At 37.5% G+C, this 15,348-nt stretch overlaps 2 protein-coding genes across 5 annotated transcripts in view; one reads left to right on the top strand and one right to left on the bottom strand.

Annotated features, from left to right (window-relative positions):
- Positions 1 to 2,334: 2,334 nt before the first annotated feature.
- LOC121901478 (phospholipase A and acyltransferase 4-like) lies at positions 2,335 to 9,607 on the bottom strand. Its single transcript, XM_042418268.1, has 5 exons — positions 9,584 to 9,607; positions 4,346 to 4,396; positions 3,516 to 3,636; positions 2,969 to 3,240; positions 2,335 to 2,511 (listed from the first exon to the last, which is right to left on the bottom strand). Exons 1-5 carry the CDS (start codon positions 9,605 to 9,607, stop codon positions 2,404 to 2,406), a joined length of 576 nt encoding a protein of 191 aa, XP_042274202.1. The 3' UTR covers positions 2,335 to 2,403.
- Positions 9,608 to 11,096: 1,489 nt separating this feature from the next.
- The window catches only part of shtn3 (shootin 3), a 43,600-nt gene continuing 39,348 nt past the window's right edge, over positions 11,097 to 15,348 (top strand). For all 4 annotated transcript variants that reach the window (XM_042419657.1, XM_042419656.1, XM_042419655.1 and 1 more), the window contains exon 1: positions 11,097 to 11,378. In XM_042419657.1, coding sequence (XP_042275591.1) covers positions 11,307 to 11,378 — 72 coding nt within the window. In that variant the 5' untranslated portion in view covers positions 11,097 to 11,306. The remainder of the gene's footprint in view (positions 11,379 to 15,348) is intronic.

Here is a 15,348-nt window from a genome sequence, read left to right as displayed (position 1 = left end):
CTCAGCACCTGAGGGAACAAAACATTAACAAATATCACTCAAGAAAAGTTTGCAGAGATCAGACATCCTCATATACAGAGAGAATAAGAAATAAAAGTGTCCTACCATAAACTGCCCCACCTCTCTAAATCCCGCTTGAATGAAGAATGTAAACAGGTCTCGCTCCTGACTTCCTGTTATGAACAAGACACTTACAAAACCCCCTCAACTCCAACAATACCACTCTGGGAATTTGACCTGAAGAATTCCCAACAAATACACAAGTTCCTTTGTATCTTAATACAAAAGAGACCATAATTGTTTCATTGGTTAGTAAAAGCTGTAATAAAAGTTGCAATTAGATTGCTTTGTTACAGAAATATATTCTATAATTTTAAAATATTACTACACTGACAACATCACCAGTACAGGGGAGGACGCCAGTGAAACCCACAGGAAGTGTGTGTGTGGACAAAATATTATGTCCACCCATCAGTGGTGGAAGAAGTACTCAGATCTTTTCCTTCAGTAAAAGTACCAACACAGAAATATAAAAAAATACTCCATTACAAGTAAAAGTCTTGCATGAAAAATCCTCCTCCAGTAAAAGTACTTAAGTATTATGAGCTTGATGTAGTTAAAGTATTGCAGTAAAAGTACATAAGTATTATGAGCTTGATGTAGTTAACGTATTGCAGTAAAAGTACATAAGTATTATGAGCTTGATGTAGTTAAAGTATTGCAGTAAAAGTACATAAGTATTATGAGCTTGATGTAGTTAAAGTATCAGCAGTAAAAGTACATAAGTATTATGAGCTTGATGTAATTAAAGTATTGCAGTAAAAGTACATAAGTATTATGAGCTTGATGTATTTAAAGTATTGCAGTAAAAGTACATAAGTATTATGAGCTTGATGTAATTAAAGTATTGCAGTAAAAGAACATAAGTATTATGAGCTTGATGTAGTTAAAGTATTGCAGTAAAAGTACATAAGTATTATGAGCTTGATGTATTTAAAGTATTGCAGTAAAAGTACATAAGTATTATGAGCTTGATGTATTTAAAGTATTGCAGTAAAAGTACATAAGTATTATGAGTTTGATGTAGTTAAAGTATTGCAGTAAAAGTACATAAGTATTATGAGTTTGATGTAGTTAAAGTATTGCAGTAAAAGTAGTGGTTTGGTCCCTCTGACTGATATATTATTATATATGACATCATTAGATTATTAATAGTGAAGCATCAGTGTTAGAGCAGCATGTTACTGTTGTAGCTGCTGGAGGTGGAGCTAGTTTACACTACTTTATATACAGTTAGCTAGTTTAGTCCGTGATCGACTGATCAGCTGCCACCGTCATCAGAGGAAAGGACGTCTCATATCTCTAAAAACATATTTCCTCATTTCCTCTCTCCTCGCATGTTTCCTTGTGTCTCTCCTGCATCCTCAGTGGGAGGCTTTAAGACGCAAAGAAAAGAAGCAAGTGAGAGAAATGTGGATGCAATTTAATGGACTTCAGTTGCACCTAATGTAAGAAAAATCTCCAAACTCAGATTCCCTCTGGGGATGTGCTTAACATATTTAAACATGGAACAAGTAGCACCATCATGTAGCCAGTTACTGGTAAGCACTGGTTTAACTGTTGAATACATGGTTGAATTGCATTTAAGTGGTCCGTTCACACAACAGTCCTGCAAATTTTGATTGCATTTCACCTGTAAGTGGTGCTACAGTACAAATAAAACTTTAAATGACTCGGTGAGCAATTCTCTATTAGCACAGATTTTTTTTGTCATTAATTGCGACTGTGGATCTTGAAATACTCTGTAATATTTAGAAGTGTTTGGCCACAGGGATGCTGCGACCATATGATTGTTTTTTTAAATGAAACATTTGCAGCCCCAGCAGTAGCTGGCAGCAACCACAGGCAGTTATATATATTCTACAGTTATATATTGTTTATACATTAAGTGCAATGTTAATAAGTCCAAATAACCCAAATTAAATGCATTAAATCAGAGTACATATGATAGTATGCTTGAATATGTTTATTTTAAAGTGTAGGATGGGAGCAGCTGGACCCAAATGCAGGACACAGAAGCCAACAGGAACTTGAGAATATATCTTCATTCAAGACTCAGGAACAGGATACAGAAGTGCAGGCAAAACCAAACCAAACAAATGATCCAACAAGACAGAACTGAAACACAGGACTAAAATACTAACTGAACTAACAAGGAGATGTGGTGCAGGTGGGGAGATGGGCGGAGAAGCTCAGGTAAGGGGAGTGAGATGATGAAACAAAATAACGGGAAAGAAGCTGATTGGCTGGGGAAAACACTGGGGACAGGGCAGGGCTAACAAGGCTGATGGGGAAAAGCGGGCCGGGAGGAGTCCAGGAAACAGTGCTGATGGAGGAATAAGTTTAAGGAGAGTATTGCACTGAGGGACTTGATGACATGTCTCCTGAAGCAGTGGAATCTAGAATAGTAGCAGCTCCCACTCTAACTACAGCCTCTGCAGCCTTCAGCACCTGTGAAGATAACACACAGACACACAAAACATGAGTTTAGTTGCAAGAAATGTAAAACACTGATATTGAAATCCCCCCTCACATATGAATACATGAAATACTGTATTGACTGGCAGATAATAACTTTAAAATCATAATAAATCATAACACTTCTTTCCCCTGCTGGCAATTGTTCTTATATGAAGAATACCTTTTTATGATTTTAAAGACAATTGTGAGGCATAGAAATATTTTGCAGTATTCATCACTTGTAATGTGACTGTAACTTCTGCGGTTTTCCGGTAGTAAAACATCCTGCTACTTCCACCTTAACCACTGACAGAAAATATTATTTTCATGACCAAGTGTTCCATGTGTATTTTACTTCATTTAGTTTCTTGGTTTCTTTATAATTTGACATTTTAAATCCACATAACTCATCCAGAGGCAAATTCCAATTGTGGATCCACCTACATACCTGAAGAGACAGGGCTTTGCCATAACGGCGCTCGGTGGCGAAGTGCTCACAGTTCAATTCGGTAACACTGTACTCCATATCCTTACCCACCATCGAAAGGGCTTCTTTCACAATTTCCTGCTTTGGCCTGGGGTCCCACTTGTTGTCGTGTATGTTACTTATTTTCCAATCATCTTTGTTGACCACATCTTTGAGTTTTTCTTTCTTGACTTGGCCACTCACAGAACCTCCCAACACAGTTGATGAAACTCCTAAACTGTGTATTTCTGAGTCTGTGGGCATGACAAAAGGCACAAGTTATACAAGGTAAATGTGCTGAAGATTGTAACATGTTTTATGATGAGTTTTGTATGTAAACTGTTCAGTTTATTATTTAAGTTTATGAAAGTTGAAGAAAATGTTGGTTAGTTTAACCAAGTAAATAATCAAAGCCTGCCCTCAGGTCTGCAGAACAATGCATCTTGGCTGCTATATGATGGTCTTTACTGGGACTGATCAGTGTTTGGAAGTAGCAGCACTGGCACTGCAGTGTAAAGAAATGACTCACTGGAAACCAAGTGAACAATGTAGCCACCACCAATGTACACAGTCCAGTGCTGATAGCGACCACGGAAGATTTCTATCAAGTCACCAGGTTCTGGTTCTTCCTCCTTGGCTGCTGAGGCAGGCTTGGATTTCAAAATCAAATCAAGAGATCAATCAGAGTTACCGTACCTGAGTTCAGACATCCAAACATGAAGAAGACATTTAATCTGTAGTTTTCAAGCTTGTTTGCAAGTGTCTAATTTACATATTCAGCTCCATTTGGGCAATTGATCAGTTGTTTTGTCCTGCATTCTTAAAGGTTCTCTGTGGAGTTTTTGACCTCTAGTAGTGCTACGGATGAGGTATATTAGTGGGTCCCCGTTTTTTGGCGACAGGTGATGCAATACACAGTTAATATAGTAGTTGCAGAATGACTCTATGTAGCAGATGATCATATAAGAACAGATTGTTTGATACTGAAATATCTAACGGTCAGCTCCTGGATTGTTGTGAATCTCCAAAATGATCATTTAATGAGAATCATTTTCAGTGAACTGATTCAGGTGTTAAATGTTGTTTTTCTATTTGCTAGTGTTTTCTCAAGTCGCAGTGTGATGATCGCTCTTGGCCTCTGTAAAGTTTTCTTCACTATTTTCTCATGAACAACTGTACAGGCACATGTATCTCATGATTGTTTCTCACTAACTGTCATCTGTCATGCAGATACGGATTCAGATGGAGAGGTAAACATTCTAACCATTTTCTCTTAAACAAAATAAGTGTTCAGATTTTGGAGTGCTATGTGTACTCTGACCATTTACTATGACCCAAGTAGTCATGGGATTTACTCACCATTGTGTGTGTTTTTAGCATTTTGGTTTCACTTTCCAAGAGACTCAGCACCTGAAGGAACAAAACATTAACAGATATTACCCACGAAAAGTTTGCTGAGATTTGACATCATCGTATACAGAGAGAATAAGAAGTAGTAGTGTGTGTTGGCAAGATTGGCAAGTAGCTAATAAGCCAATGTTCATTTTTTTTCCTTTCAGTGTAGTTAAAGTAAATTAATATGAATTTAAACTGGCCTGTTTTTGTCATCAAATGCTCATTGGATTTTTTTTTCAGGTGTTCTTCACCTAACAGAGAGGATTAATGTAACGTCAGCAATAACTTCTGCCCTACCTGCCTGTGATTAGTGTGATAATGGTATAAGTATATGCCAGTCTATAATAAACACGTCTTTGCTTTACGTTACTAAGACTAAGAATGTGATAAAAGTAGCAGATATCACTGTTTTAGCAACAACTACGCTTGGTGGTTTTGAGTGGTGTTGTTATTTATTGTTTGAGCAGCAGAGATGATTTCAGGTGGCCTTTGAATGATGAGTATACAGTATAACCCAAGTGTTCACCAAGACAGCTACACCTCCTATGTTAAAATGTTAATTTCATCCCAAAAGAAAAGAAAAACCAGTACACACATGGTCATTATTTTTAGTAATAATTCCAAGTATTTAAAACCTCGGTTTTATTTTCTGAGTATTTCCTGTCTAAGATTCACTGAAAGGTAAGAAGCAATTGCTTGATAACATCAACACATATGTTCCAAATATCATTCATCAAAGTAAGCAAGCACACAACAGAACTGTTTTTATCTTACCTTAAAATGTATCTGCAAGTTTTAACACAAAGACGTACCTGCTGACCTGTGTTGTGTTGAAGTCGTTTTGATGATTTGGCAGCTCAATGAAGCTGTAACTGATGAATGAAGCTGTGTGTAACTATGCACCCTTGGAGTTTAAATTTATTTGAAGTGGGAGGATCTTCAACTCAGATCTGATTGGCTGGCATATTTTATTACGAGTGTGTTGTTTAATTACAGGGCAATGTTCCTGTAGCACGTCCCATGAAATGTAAAGTAAAACTTAACAGTCATGTCACGTCAATGAAACAGAAAGTAAAACAGAGAGACTGCAATATGTTTAACCATTAATATGAATAGATCAATAAAGCAAATTATAGTATGGAAAAAAGGATGATAAAATTAAAGTTCAAGGTCAACTTTATTTTTCTCTGAAGGGGAATTGGTTTTGCAGCAGGAACTGCAACTTAAAACAAACATGAAATCATCATCCTACAAGTAGGCCTTCATACTCATGATGGGCAAGCTACCCCCTTTTCCCTGAGTTGAGGAGAGTGATGGCTGTGGGGATGAATGAGTGTTTGTATCTATCTGTCTTGACTGAGGGGAATCTGAGGGTGGTGCCAGAGGGTAGAGAGTGAAACTCCTGATGAAGAGGATGGGGGTGCCGTCTTCACCACCTGACTGTTATACAGAACAGACAGGCTACTCTGCTGGACACCTTGTATTCACTCTTTTTTCCAGTGTATTCTTGGATTTGATATTTAGACTGTCACACCAACAGATGGGGTAAAATGATGAAATTGACTCTATGTAGGATTTGTAAAAGGGAGACATCAGGGACCTGTCAACATGAAACGTAGCTTTTAGTTTCAAGTATTTTTGTTGAAAGCAATGCTTATCTTTCACTTTCTCACAAGAACAAAAACTTAGACCCACTCAGGTGCACAAACAATGTTGCCTAAAAGGAAAACTTGGGTATTTGTCAACCTGGACCCTATTCTCCCATCATTTTGTGTCTAAGTGACTAAAGGGGGCAACAAAAATCCGTTGTTGCAATAGCGTCCCATCAATGTTCATCCACTAAAGGTGTTTGTTTTTGCCTCTGACAGACTCAGAATGTTATTATAAGTGTCTGACAACATTATGGAAAGGACCACACAAGAAATAAAACTGAAATCTCAGTGTTGTTATCAAAATCAGTTAAATATTCAATATTAAATATTCACACACACACTCACAGACACATGAAGCAGACCGCAGGGCAGAGAGGTGGACACAGTGAAGTGAAGAGAAAATTTTACTTGATTTGACAACTACACTCGTTACTGTAAATGCAATAAAAGCTTTGTGAGTAAAAAGCCAAGAAGTACTTTATCAAACCACCTGATCAACAAGCATAAACATGTAGAAAAGTGATATTTTCAACTGCTTTGCCCGCAGTGTCCCATCCACTGTCGGCATGTTTTACATGACCACAGTGCGCTGGTTAGGGTAATAAAACAAAAGCTGTAACTGTTTATCTTAGTTTGCCACGTATCTTATCTTATACTCGCTGAGACGACTGCTCTCCTCTCCAAACCAGCACCCCATCAAGCAGCTTCCAGGTGCTGACAAACCAAAAGGACCTGAGACACATGACCTCCTCTCACAATAGAGACCAGGAAAGATTAAAAAGAAGGCAGTTAGAAAAGAAATACAAGCTGAGAGTGCCATGCTGGAACTGCATCATACTTACAGTAAAATACAGTACATCCACACACATACTGGGCAGTGTGCAGTGTACCTTCATTTGTGAGACTAAATGCAAAAATAAGTTTGGTGCAAAGCTCAGTGGTCTAATGTACTTGTACTTTGGAAGGCAAGCATGAACATGATTTACTGTAAATTGGTTGTAGAAGCAGAAAACAGTTATTCCACACTCACCCATATACAAGATCTCCATTAATCCATGTTTAAACAAATGTTCATATGTTGATTTGATTTTAGTCATTCATTAAATGAAACATGTTGCGCCTTCGCAATTGTTTAGTTAAAAGTTTTTAAAAAAATGAAATATAAGCCTAAAGTGCCATGATGAAACATGCATAATACTTCTTCTGAGCCTACTTTATTCTTCATCCTTTATTTGGATCCCCATCAGCCTCTACAAAGTGGTCGCTATTATTCCTGGGATTCACACAACGACAGCAACAATAAAACAAACAACAATTTAAAATCACATTGATCAATAAAACACGAAAAAGCTAAACAAGCCAAATATTATAGAGATCAGAAAATAAGTGGAACAGGATTGTCAAAATAGAAACAAAAAGAAAATAAGAATCACGTCTTCCTTATAACTGGATCATTAAAGAAAAAAACAAAAAAACACCTGTCTTATCTATCTACATCTCTGTTGATAAGCACAGACGTTGTGATATCTAGATCATGAAACAGAGAGCCAAACAGCGAGATTGCAATATGTTTAATAATTAAACACAATACGTGTTCCTTCCTGTTCTACAGTTTACTTCATATTTCATGGTGTTGGACACTGTAAACTAAACAGAAAGATAATGATGAACATTTGATAATAAGATCACACTAAAAGGCACAAACACACTGCTTTTATATTGGGAGATTCAACCTGTTTCAGCCATTATTGTTAAAATCAATCAATCAATCAATCAATTTTTATTTATATAGCGCCATATCACAACAGAAGTCATCTCAAGGCACTTTTCACATAGAGCAGGTCAAGACCGTACTTTTTAATTTACAGAGACCCAACAATTCCCCCATGAGCAAGCACTTGGCGACAGCAGTAAGGAAAAACTCCCCTTTAACGGGTAGAAACCTCAAGCAGATCCCGGCTCTTGGTGGGCGGCCATCTGCTTTGACCGGTAAAAGTAAAACTTATCTCTCACTTTCTCACAAGTACAACGCTCAGACTCACACCAGTGCACAAACAATATTCCCTTAATGCTGGCTTTATGATAGAGGTCTGTTAGTTGATGTGAAGGAGACAGAAAAACATAAGACATGTTGTTTTGTACCCTGCTGTGGAGAGTTGCTTGTAATTACTGTCAAATAATGTTTATATAAAGTAATGATTATTAAAATTATGTTTTTGTAAACCATTCTCACATGATCTTATTTTTTTGTACAATATAAATTTACCAGGGATCTACTATAAATAGATTGGATAATCACATAAAATAAAAGCTTAAAGCTCTCAAGATACTATTAATGGGTGTTGAAGGAGGGTAATGTGAATGTAATTTTACATCATTTTTCTGTGTTTTACATCCAGAAATCTGTACTTTGATGAGGAGTTCTTGTGGATGGATTGGATAATCCTATGGATTTACCAAAGATTACTGTATGAAAACAAGAGAATCATTTAAATTACGTAATTTTAAGGTAGTTCTGCAATCTTTTTCATTTTTTGTGCAGATTTATACATTTGTTTAACATTCTAGCAATGTTTCATAATGAGATTTTCTTTTTATTTTACAATGGTTGGACTGTAAAAATGTAGACAAAGTCCAAAGTAATTATCAGTATTTTTAAAATAAATTTCTGTAGAATAACTAAAGGTTTTTTACTGTTATTTGATGGTAAGTGTTTGGGAACTTTTGCTGCCAGACTTTTTACCATTATTTATGATTTTTTTTTTTTTTTTTTTACAAATTATCACAGCTAACCTGTGATAATTTTGCTGGTTCAAAATTTTCAGCAAGCTCCTCTACTGACTGAATGAATTAATTATTAAATTCATTTGCAATTTCTATACTGTCAGTGCTAATCACTCCATTTACTTCCAGCCCCATTACTGATTTTTGTTATCTGGGCTTAACTTTAGTAAGACTGTTTAGGTGTTTCCAGAGAGAGGTGCTATTTACTTCAGATTCCACAATCAGTTGTGTAAAGTATGTGGTTTTTGCCTTTCGAAGTTCCCTAACCACCATATTTCTCAGACACTTAAAAATGAGAAAATCCGTATTCAATTTGGTGGACAGTGCAAGATCTCTTTTTTTCATTAACTGGCAAATATCATTATTCAGCCAGGGTAAAGAGACTCTTCTTCGCTTGCATTTAAAGATTTGTGTATATTTCTCAATCAGTTCTGTGAGTATTTTTTATCATAATGACGTAGGTGAGTGAGTGAAACCTTTAGTTTAGAAAGTTTATCAGGTAACATTCATCACTGTTCCTGCTGTAAAATCAAACAAAACATTTTCCCCTTTGAGAGAGAAAGTGAGATGGACTCTGGATTTCACAAAGACACATAAATCCTTCCAAAGGCTTTTACAATGATGACGCTGACAGTTTCATTAGAGTCCTGAAGTGGCAACAGTCTTGACAGATATTTGTAAGGTAGTGACTAGAGAGATAAAACCTGTGAATGAACTAAAAGAAATCTATTTTTAGTGTTTCCCTTCCTGGCAGGTCGTTCCCAACCTGGCCGAGGCTCAGGACTCCCATAGTGGTCATGAGACGAATCCAAAGGGTCGAAAATAACAAACAAAATATCATTTAACTGGTCACAACTTTTAGTTTGTCACAAACAAATCTATTTTCATTCCATATGAATTTATTTATGTAGTATTTTTAGGTAGTTATTTATTATTCATAGTGTTTATAGTCTACCAGAAATAAATAAAAATACTTTTATTTGACCTCAGTATTTCTGAAATCTTTATTACAGTTATTATTACCTATGAATTACTAGGCCAACTAATACTGACTAGCAGTGTCATGATGATGATGATGATGATGATGATGATGATGATGATGGTGATGATGATGATGATGATGGTGATGGCTTTTTTTCACGTTTATTTATTTAGGGAAGTTTCACTGAGAGGCATCTTATTATATTAAGATACAAAATGATGAAAATGTCTTTTAAAATGTCCTGTAATTGCATAATAGCGCCACTAGATGCTGCTGTAGGGCAGCTGTTTCCCCATGTAGACACACACACACACACACACACACACACACACACACACTGTAGAAATGTGTCTAAACAGCTCAGTGTTCAAAGGTTGACCTTTACAGCTGATCTGAAGTCTCTGGAGGAAGCAACCAGTTTTTAAAAAAAAATGTTTTAACTAAATTTACATTTACAGACGTCACACTGAGGATTGAACAGGTCATGATGCAGGTGACGTGATGTGAGGTAATGTCAGCTCTGATTGGTCAAATGAGCTCAAAATGTCTACAGCCTTTTGTTGTAACTTAAATTACAATTGAAATGATGATGACTGGATAATATTATAGGCAAATGTATAATAATAATAATGTAACAGCTACACTGCAGCATTAGGCCTTTAGGCTACATAGATACGACAGATAATAAGCTACAAGGAATACAAAGTGCTTCTCAAAAACAAGAACATAAAACGAGTAAACAACAGTGATTTAGACACATTACACGGAAAAAACAGCCACTCTTTTCTTCTTACACATGAAAACAGAAAACAAAATAGAAAAGGTTTCAAAAAAGACAAGATGATTATACATTAATGGTTGTTATAAGCTTTTCTCATTTTTCCCTGCTACAAAATGAAACTTGAATGCAACGCGGATGTAGCAGCTGTAGCTCAGAATGATCGAAAGTCGGATTCTCCTTTGAACGCACCATGACACTCTGATGGGACCTTAAAGTGTCAAAAAATTGACCACAGTGTAATTATTGTCATAATAGAAAGCTGCAAGCTATACAACATATAAAACGAAGTAAAACAATCAATTGAAATTGACAGAATTTTTTTGTAACCGCGTCCATCACCTCCGCACACGTGCACAAATGGTTTGGTCCGACTATGCCTGCAGCACTGAGAAGGGAGGAAGAGGAGAGAGGAGGAAAAGGGGGGGGGGGGGGGGGGGGGGGGGGGGGGGGGGAGGGGTTTAGGGGGAGCCAGATGATGCTGTCAGTGAAAGGAGGAGGAGGAGGGGGAGGATCCTGTCCGCCGGCAGCAGCAGCGCACAGAGCTGCCCTCCATCCCATGTGTTTGGAAGAAAATTAAAAAAATAAATAATAATGGGCTCGGATCCAGACATGTGCTGTTGAGAATAGACCTCTAGTGTTGCTTTATTTGCTTTTCTTTTTTTTAAATCGCCTTATCTGCTTAGAAGGAAACCAAAGTGGGAATACATTTTCACTCTTCTCCTGAAAATGCTTCCCTGCTCATCATCCGCGCAGATGGAGGGATGCGAGGAGGAGAGGGGCGCACACATGCAAACAGAGGTAAACCGATAAAAAAAACACACACACACACATCCTGACGAGTTTTTGCCTCTGATCCAGTTTATTCTGCATGTAAATCACTCTAAATGTGTTGAAAAATATCTGTTCATGCGTCTGTCTGGTTCAGATGGGACATTTTGCAGGCTAATTTCAGCCGGTATAATTCGCCGGCCGGCTTCTCCTGGAGGTTATTGTAGACATCAAAGAGCCGGACCCCTCCCTAAATTTGTCGCTCTTCTCGCCATTTAAGCAGAGAGGAGAAATTAAACCTTAATTTTGTATCAGAGATTAATTTTTCTGATGGTTTCATGAGCAAGTAACGAGATTTTTTAACGGATTTTAGTCTCTTTTTTTTAAATTATTGTTATTTTACAGGGAAATGTGCTGAGGAGAAAGAGTCTGATTCTGGGCTGTAATCTGACTTCATGCCATAATGAAAAAGCCTTGCCTCAGGTTTCAGCTGATATTTAGCAGAACTAGTTTATATGAGGCCTCACATCTCTTATCTTGTGGAGGATTTAACCTTAAAGATCCAAATAAAGCAGATATTGAACCCCCAACCCCTTTCAATGGTCATGCCTTGCTTTATTCACATAATTAGCCAGGATACTGAACACACAACCTATTAGCCTTCATCAGTGACCTATAAGGACTAAATTAAACCCCTAAACCAGTCAATGCTGGTGCCTTGCTTCATTCACTGGCTTAAATTGGGAAGTGAACCCTCAGCCTTCAGGGTTTGCAAGTGTCTTGCTCTCCCCGTTGACCCACAAAGAGAGAATGGAACTCGCAACCTTTCCTTGCTCTACACATTAAGTGAATTTCTTCTTAAACCCTGTCAGTGTGAGTGCCTTGCTCTAATCACAGAGTTACTGGGAACTGAACCCCCAACCATTAAATGTGTGTTATATACACAGAAATTGACCCTTTTTGCTTCCCATTGCATTACATTGGGAATTTGACTCCTAACTCCTTCATGTGTTGCTCCAGTCAGAGTATCAGATAATATAAAACACCATTTAATCAGTTAACACCCAACAACTACAATTCCCATGATTCTTTGCAGTGGCTAAGCTAAGTACAGGCTGGTATATATTTTTGTTTGACGTCAAATAAAATAATAATCTTTAGCATGAAGGTTCATTCTTGACTTTTAAGGAAAATGCATATTTAACAAGACAATCTAGGCTTAATGGTCCATTTACTAGCTTTCAACCACATTTCACGGTCTTCATTAAGTAAATGGAGCTCAGTCATGCATGCTATCATGCACCTGACCACCATGGTTCCTTGCTATCACGTGACTGAAGTTCCACACTCAGGTCTTGTGATAAAAACTGAGCTGCAACTCCATTCACCGAATGAAGACCATGAAATGCAGCTGAAAGCTACAAAAGCTAATAAGTGCATCTTAAAATTGATATTATTTTGTTACATATGACAAAGTGTTGAAATTGCACAGTTCTATGTAGTGGTACATACCTACTAATTTATCTTAGAATATGGACAGTAGAGCTGAAATGATCAGTCGATTAATTGCTTAGCCAGTTGCCTGAAAGTTAATTGGCAACTATTTTGATAATTGATTAATAATTTCATTGAATTTTCAAGCAAAAATAACAAACATTGCCCAGTTTGTGGTTTCCAGTGAGGCTGTGCTCCTTTTCTTTGTCATGATAGTTAAGTGAATATTGCATTTTTTCACTACTCTGACATTTTATCGATAAAACAATAAAGCGAGTAATTGAGAAAGTAATTAGCAGATTAATCAATAATGGAAGTTATCCTTAGTTGCAAGTCTACGGACAGAAAACATGTCTCAGCTTTTTAGAAAGACAAATGTGAGAAACAGATCCAATCCCCAATATCTACACAATTCCAATAAAAAATAATAAATTTAAAAAAGTGCAGAGAGAGATTTTGCATCTAATATACTAGCATAATATAATTAGCAACATAGCTAACTTAGCGTAACATAAAAAAACAGACTTTCTTGTTTCGTCCAACTGTTACTGTCCAACATATGAGCATTGAAGGCTGAAATGTATTAAACCTGCGAGCCAAAGCATCGACCATCACTGGTCACTGCCACACTGCTGCACCAGAACCGAGAAAACAACAGAACCGAAGCTACGAGCTAATTGCCAACGTGTTATCGTTAAAATTCAAATGACAGTCAGTTACTGTTCATATTTATACACATGTCTGCAGGGAGAAAAACTGTAAGATGATTTGGGCAAAAGCATCTGTCTTCCTGTACAGTTAGAGTAGTGTTGTGTGTCCTTCTACTCTCTAAGCAGCGCAGGGAATTGAACCGCTCACCCTGGCAGCGGCAATGCCTTGCTGTCTGCCGGTGAACCCGCTGCCCTCGCTGTGCTCCTCAAGGGAAATCTGAGCTGACAGTGTGTGAGACTGCAGGTAGAGCTGGGAGAAAGTGGGCCAAGTGCTTCCTGCTGCTGGAGGAGACAGAGAGAGAGAGAGAGAGAGACAGCTGGATGCTGAGCGTCCTTTTTGTCCTTTTTATCTCTGAATATCGGGGTGGATATGTCGCAGTTACGCCCTTTTCAAAGTCGCACGTTTTAACCTTTAAGCCCAATCAGGCCAACAAGTTATTTCATTAAATGTCATAGATGGAAGAAGTCATGGAAGAAGTACTCAGATCCTTTACTTAAGTAAAAGTAACAGTACAGTAATGTAAAAGTACTCCATTACAAGTAAAAGTCCTGCATGAAAAATCCTACTTTATTCAAAGTATTACCAGCAAAATATAGTTAAAGTATTGCAGTAAAAGTAGTGGTTTGGTCCCTCTGACTGATATATTATTATATATGACATCATTAGATTATTAATAGTGAAGCATCAGTGTTAGAGCAGCATGTTACTGTTGTAGCTGCTGGAGGTGGAGCTAGTTTCAACTACTTTATATACAGTTAGCTAGTTTTGCTGCAGTCACATGGATTCAGGTGGACGGAGGAAGGCAAACTGGATATCATTTTAATGGACGAGAGCAGGACGGTAAAATTAGGTGAAGCCAGCAAAGAATACCGACAGTGATAACGGTAGACGACTTTTGCCGTCCTCCGCAATGGAATTTACAACCAGATGTTACATAGAAACAGAGAAGCTGACATATGGAAGGCAAAATATGTCACTTTATTAAGTTTTATTATTTTTTCAGAAAGTTACCATTTAAATTCCCAATATGTGGTCAGTTTATCAAAATAACACCTGTTTGGAAATTTGCTTCTATGTTTTGGGGGATGTGGGGGAGCCGCTGGCCGAGTCCTGCCATTCCATCGGACTGTCCAGAAGGGGTTGTCCATCTGCCGTCTGCTGTCTGCCTGAATCCATGCGAATGCAGCTTTAGTCCAGTTGTTCCCAACCAAGGGGTCACACCCAGATAAATCTGAGGGTTATGATACATAAATCTGTTTTTGGACCCTTTCTCTAATCTTTGATTTTTGCTGAAATATTGGATCATTTGAACATTTATTGAAATGAAAGCATGTGAGAAGTTTAGAGGGAAAAATCACTGTTTGGTGGAGCTGTTAACAACTCATAGACATGTGAAATGTGACCCCGACTACACACTGCTTTTTGTAAGACGTCAAAAGCCAAAAAGGTTGGAAACCACTGGTTTCATCTTTAACAATGTGTTGTATTTTAAAGGCTTGTTATATTATCCACTGTGTCATATCTTCATCTGTAGTGACTACTCGCTGGGCTAGTTGATGAACTGCTGTAGCTGGCGAGCTAACCGCTAACTCAGTCAGAGTAGTTCTCTATTTTAGCTTCAGTTTCCTTCCTCCTGGCATTTTCTTCAGGCTTACACACGATGTTGTTCAAAAAAAATGTTACTGACGAGGGAAAATAAAGCTCTCTGAGCAAACTCTGTTAGCATGTTACCTGAGCTCAGTTGCCAGCAGGAATTAACTTCAGTTTATTCAAAAGACATATTTGCACCATTGAC

Source organism: Thunnus maccoyii, chromosome 8 (genome assembly GCF_910596095.1).
Source record: "Thunnus maccoyii chromosome 8, fThuMac1.1, whole genome shotgun sequence".
In the NCBI taxonomy this organism is placed as follows: Eukaryota; Metazoa; Chordata; class Actinopteri; order Scombriformes; family Scombridae; genus Thunnus; species Thunnus maccoyii.
This window is presented reverse-complemented; position numbering and strand designations above follow the sequence as displayed.

Coding starts and splice junctions, on each gene's coding strand:
- LOC121901478 (XM_042418268.1), bottom strand. CDS start 9,607: ATGGGAGTCCTGAGCCTCGGCCAG. Junction 4,397..9,583: donor GAGTCCTGAGCCTCGGCCAG/GTTGGGAACGAC, acceptor TTGTTCCTTCAG/GTGCTGAGTCTCTTGGAAAG. Junction 3,241..3,515: donor CATTGTTCACTTGGTTTCCA/GTGAGTCATTTC, acceptor TCATGCCCACAG/ACTCAGAAATACACAGTTTA.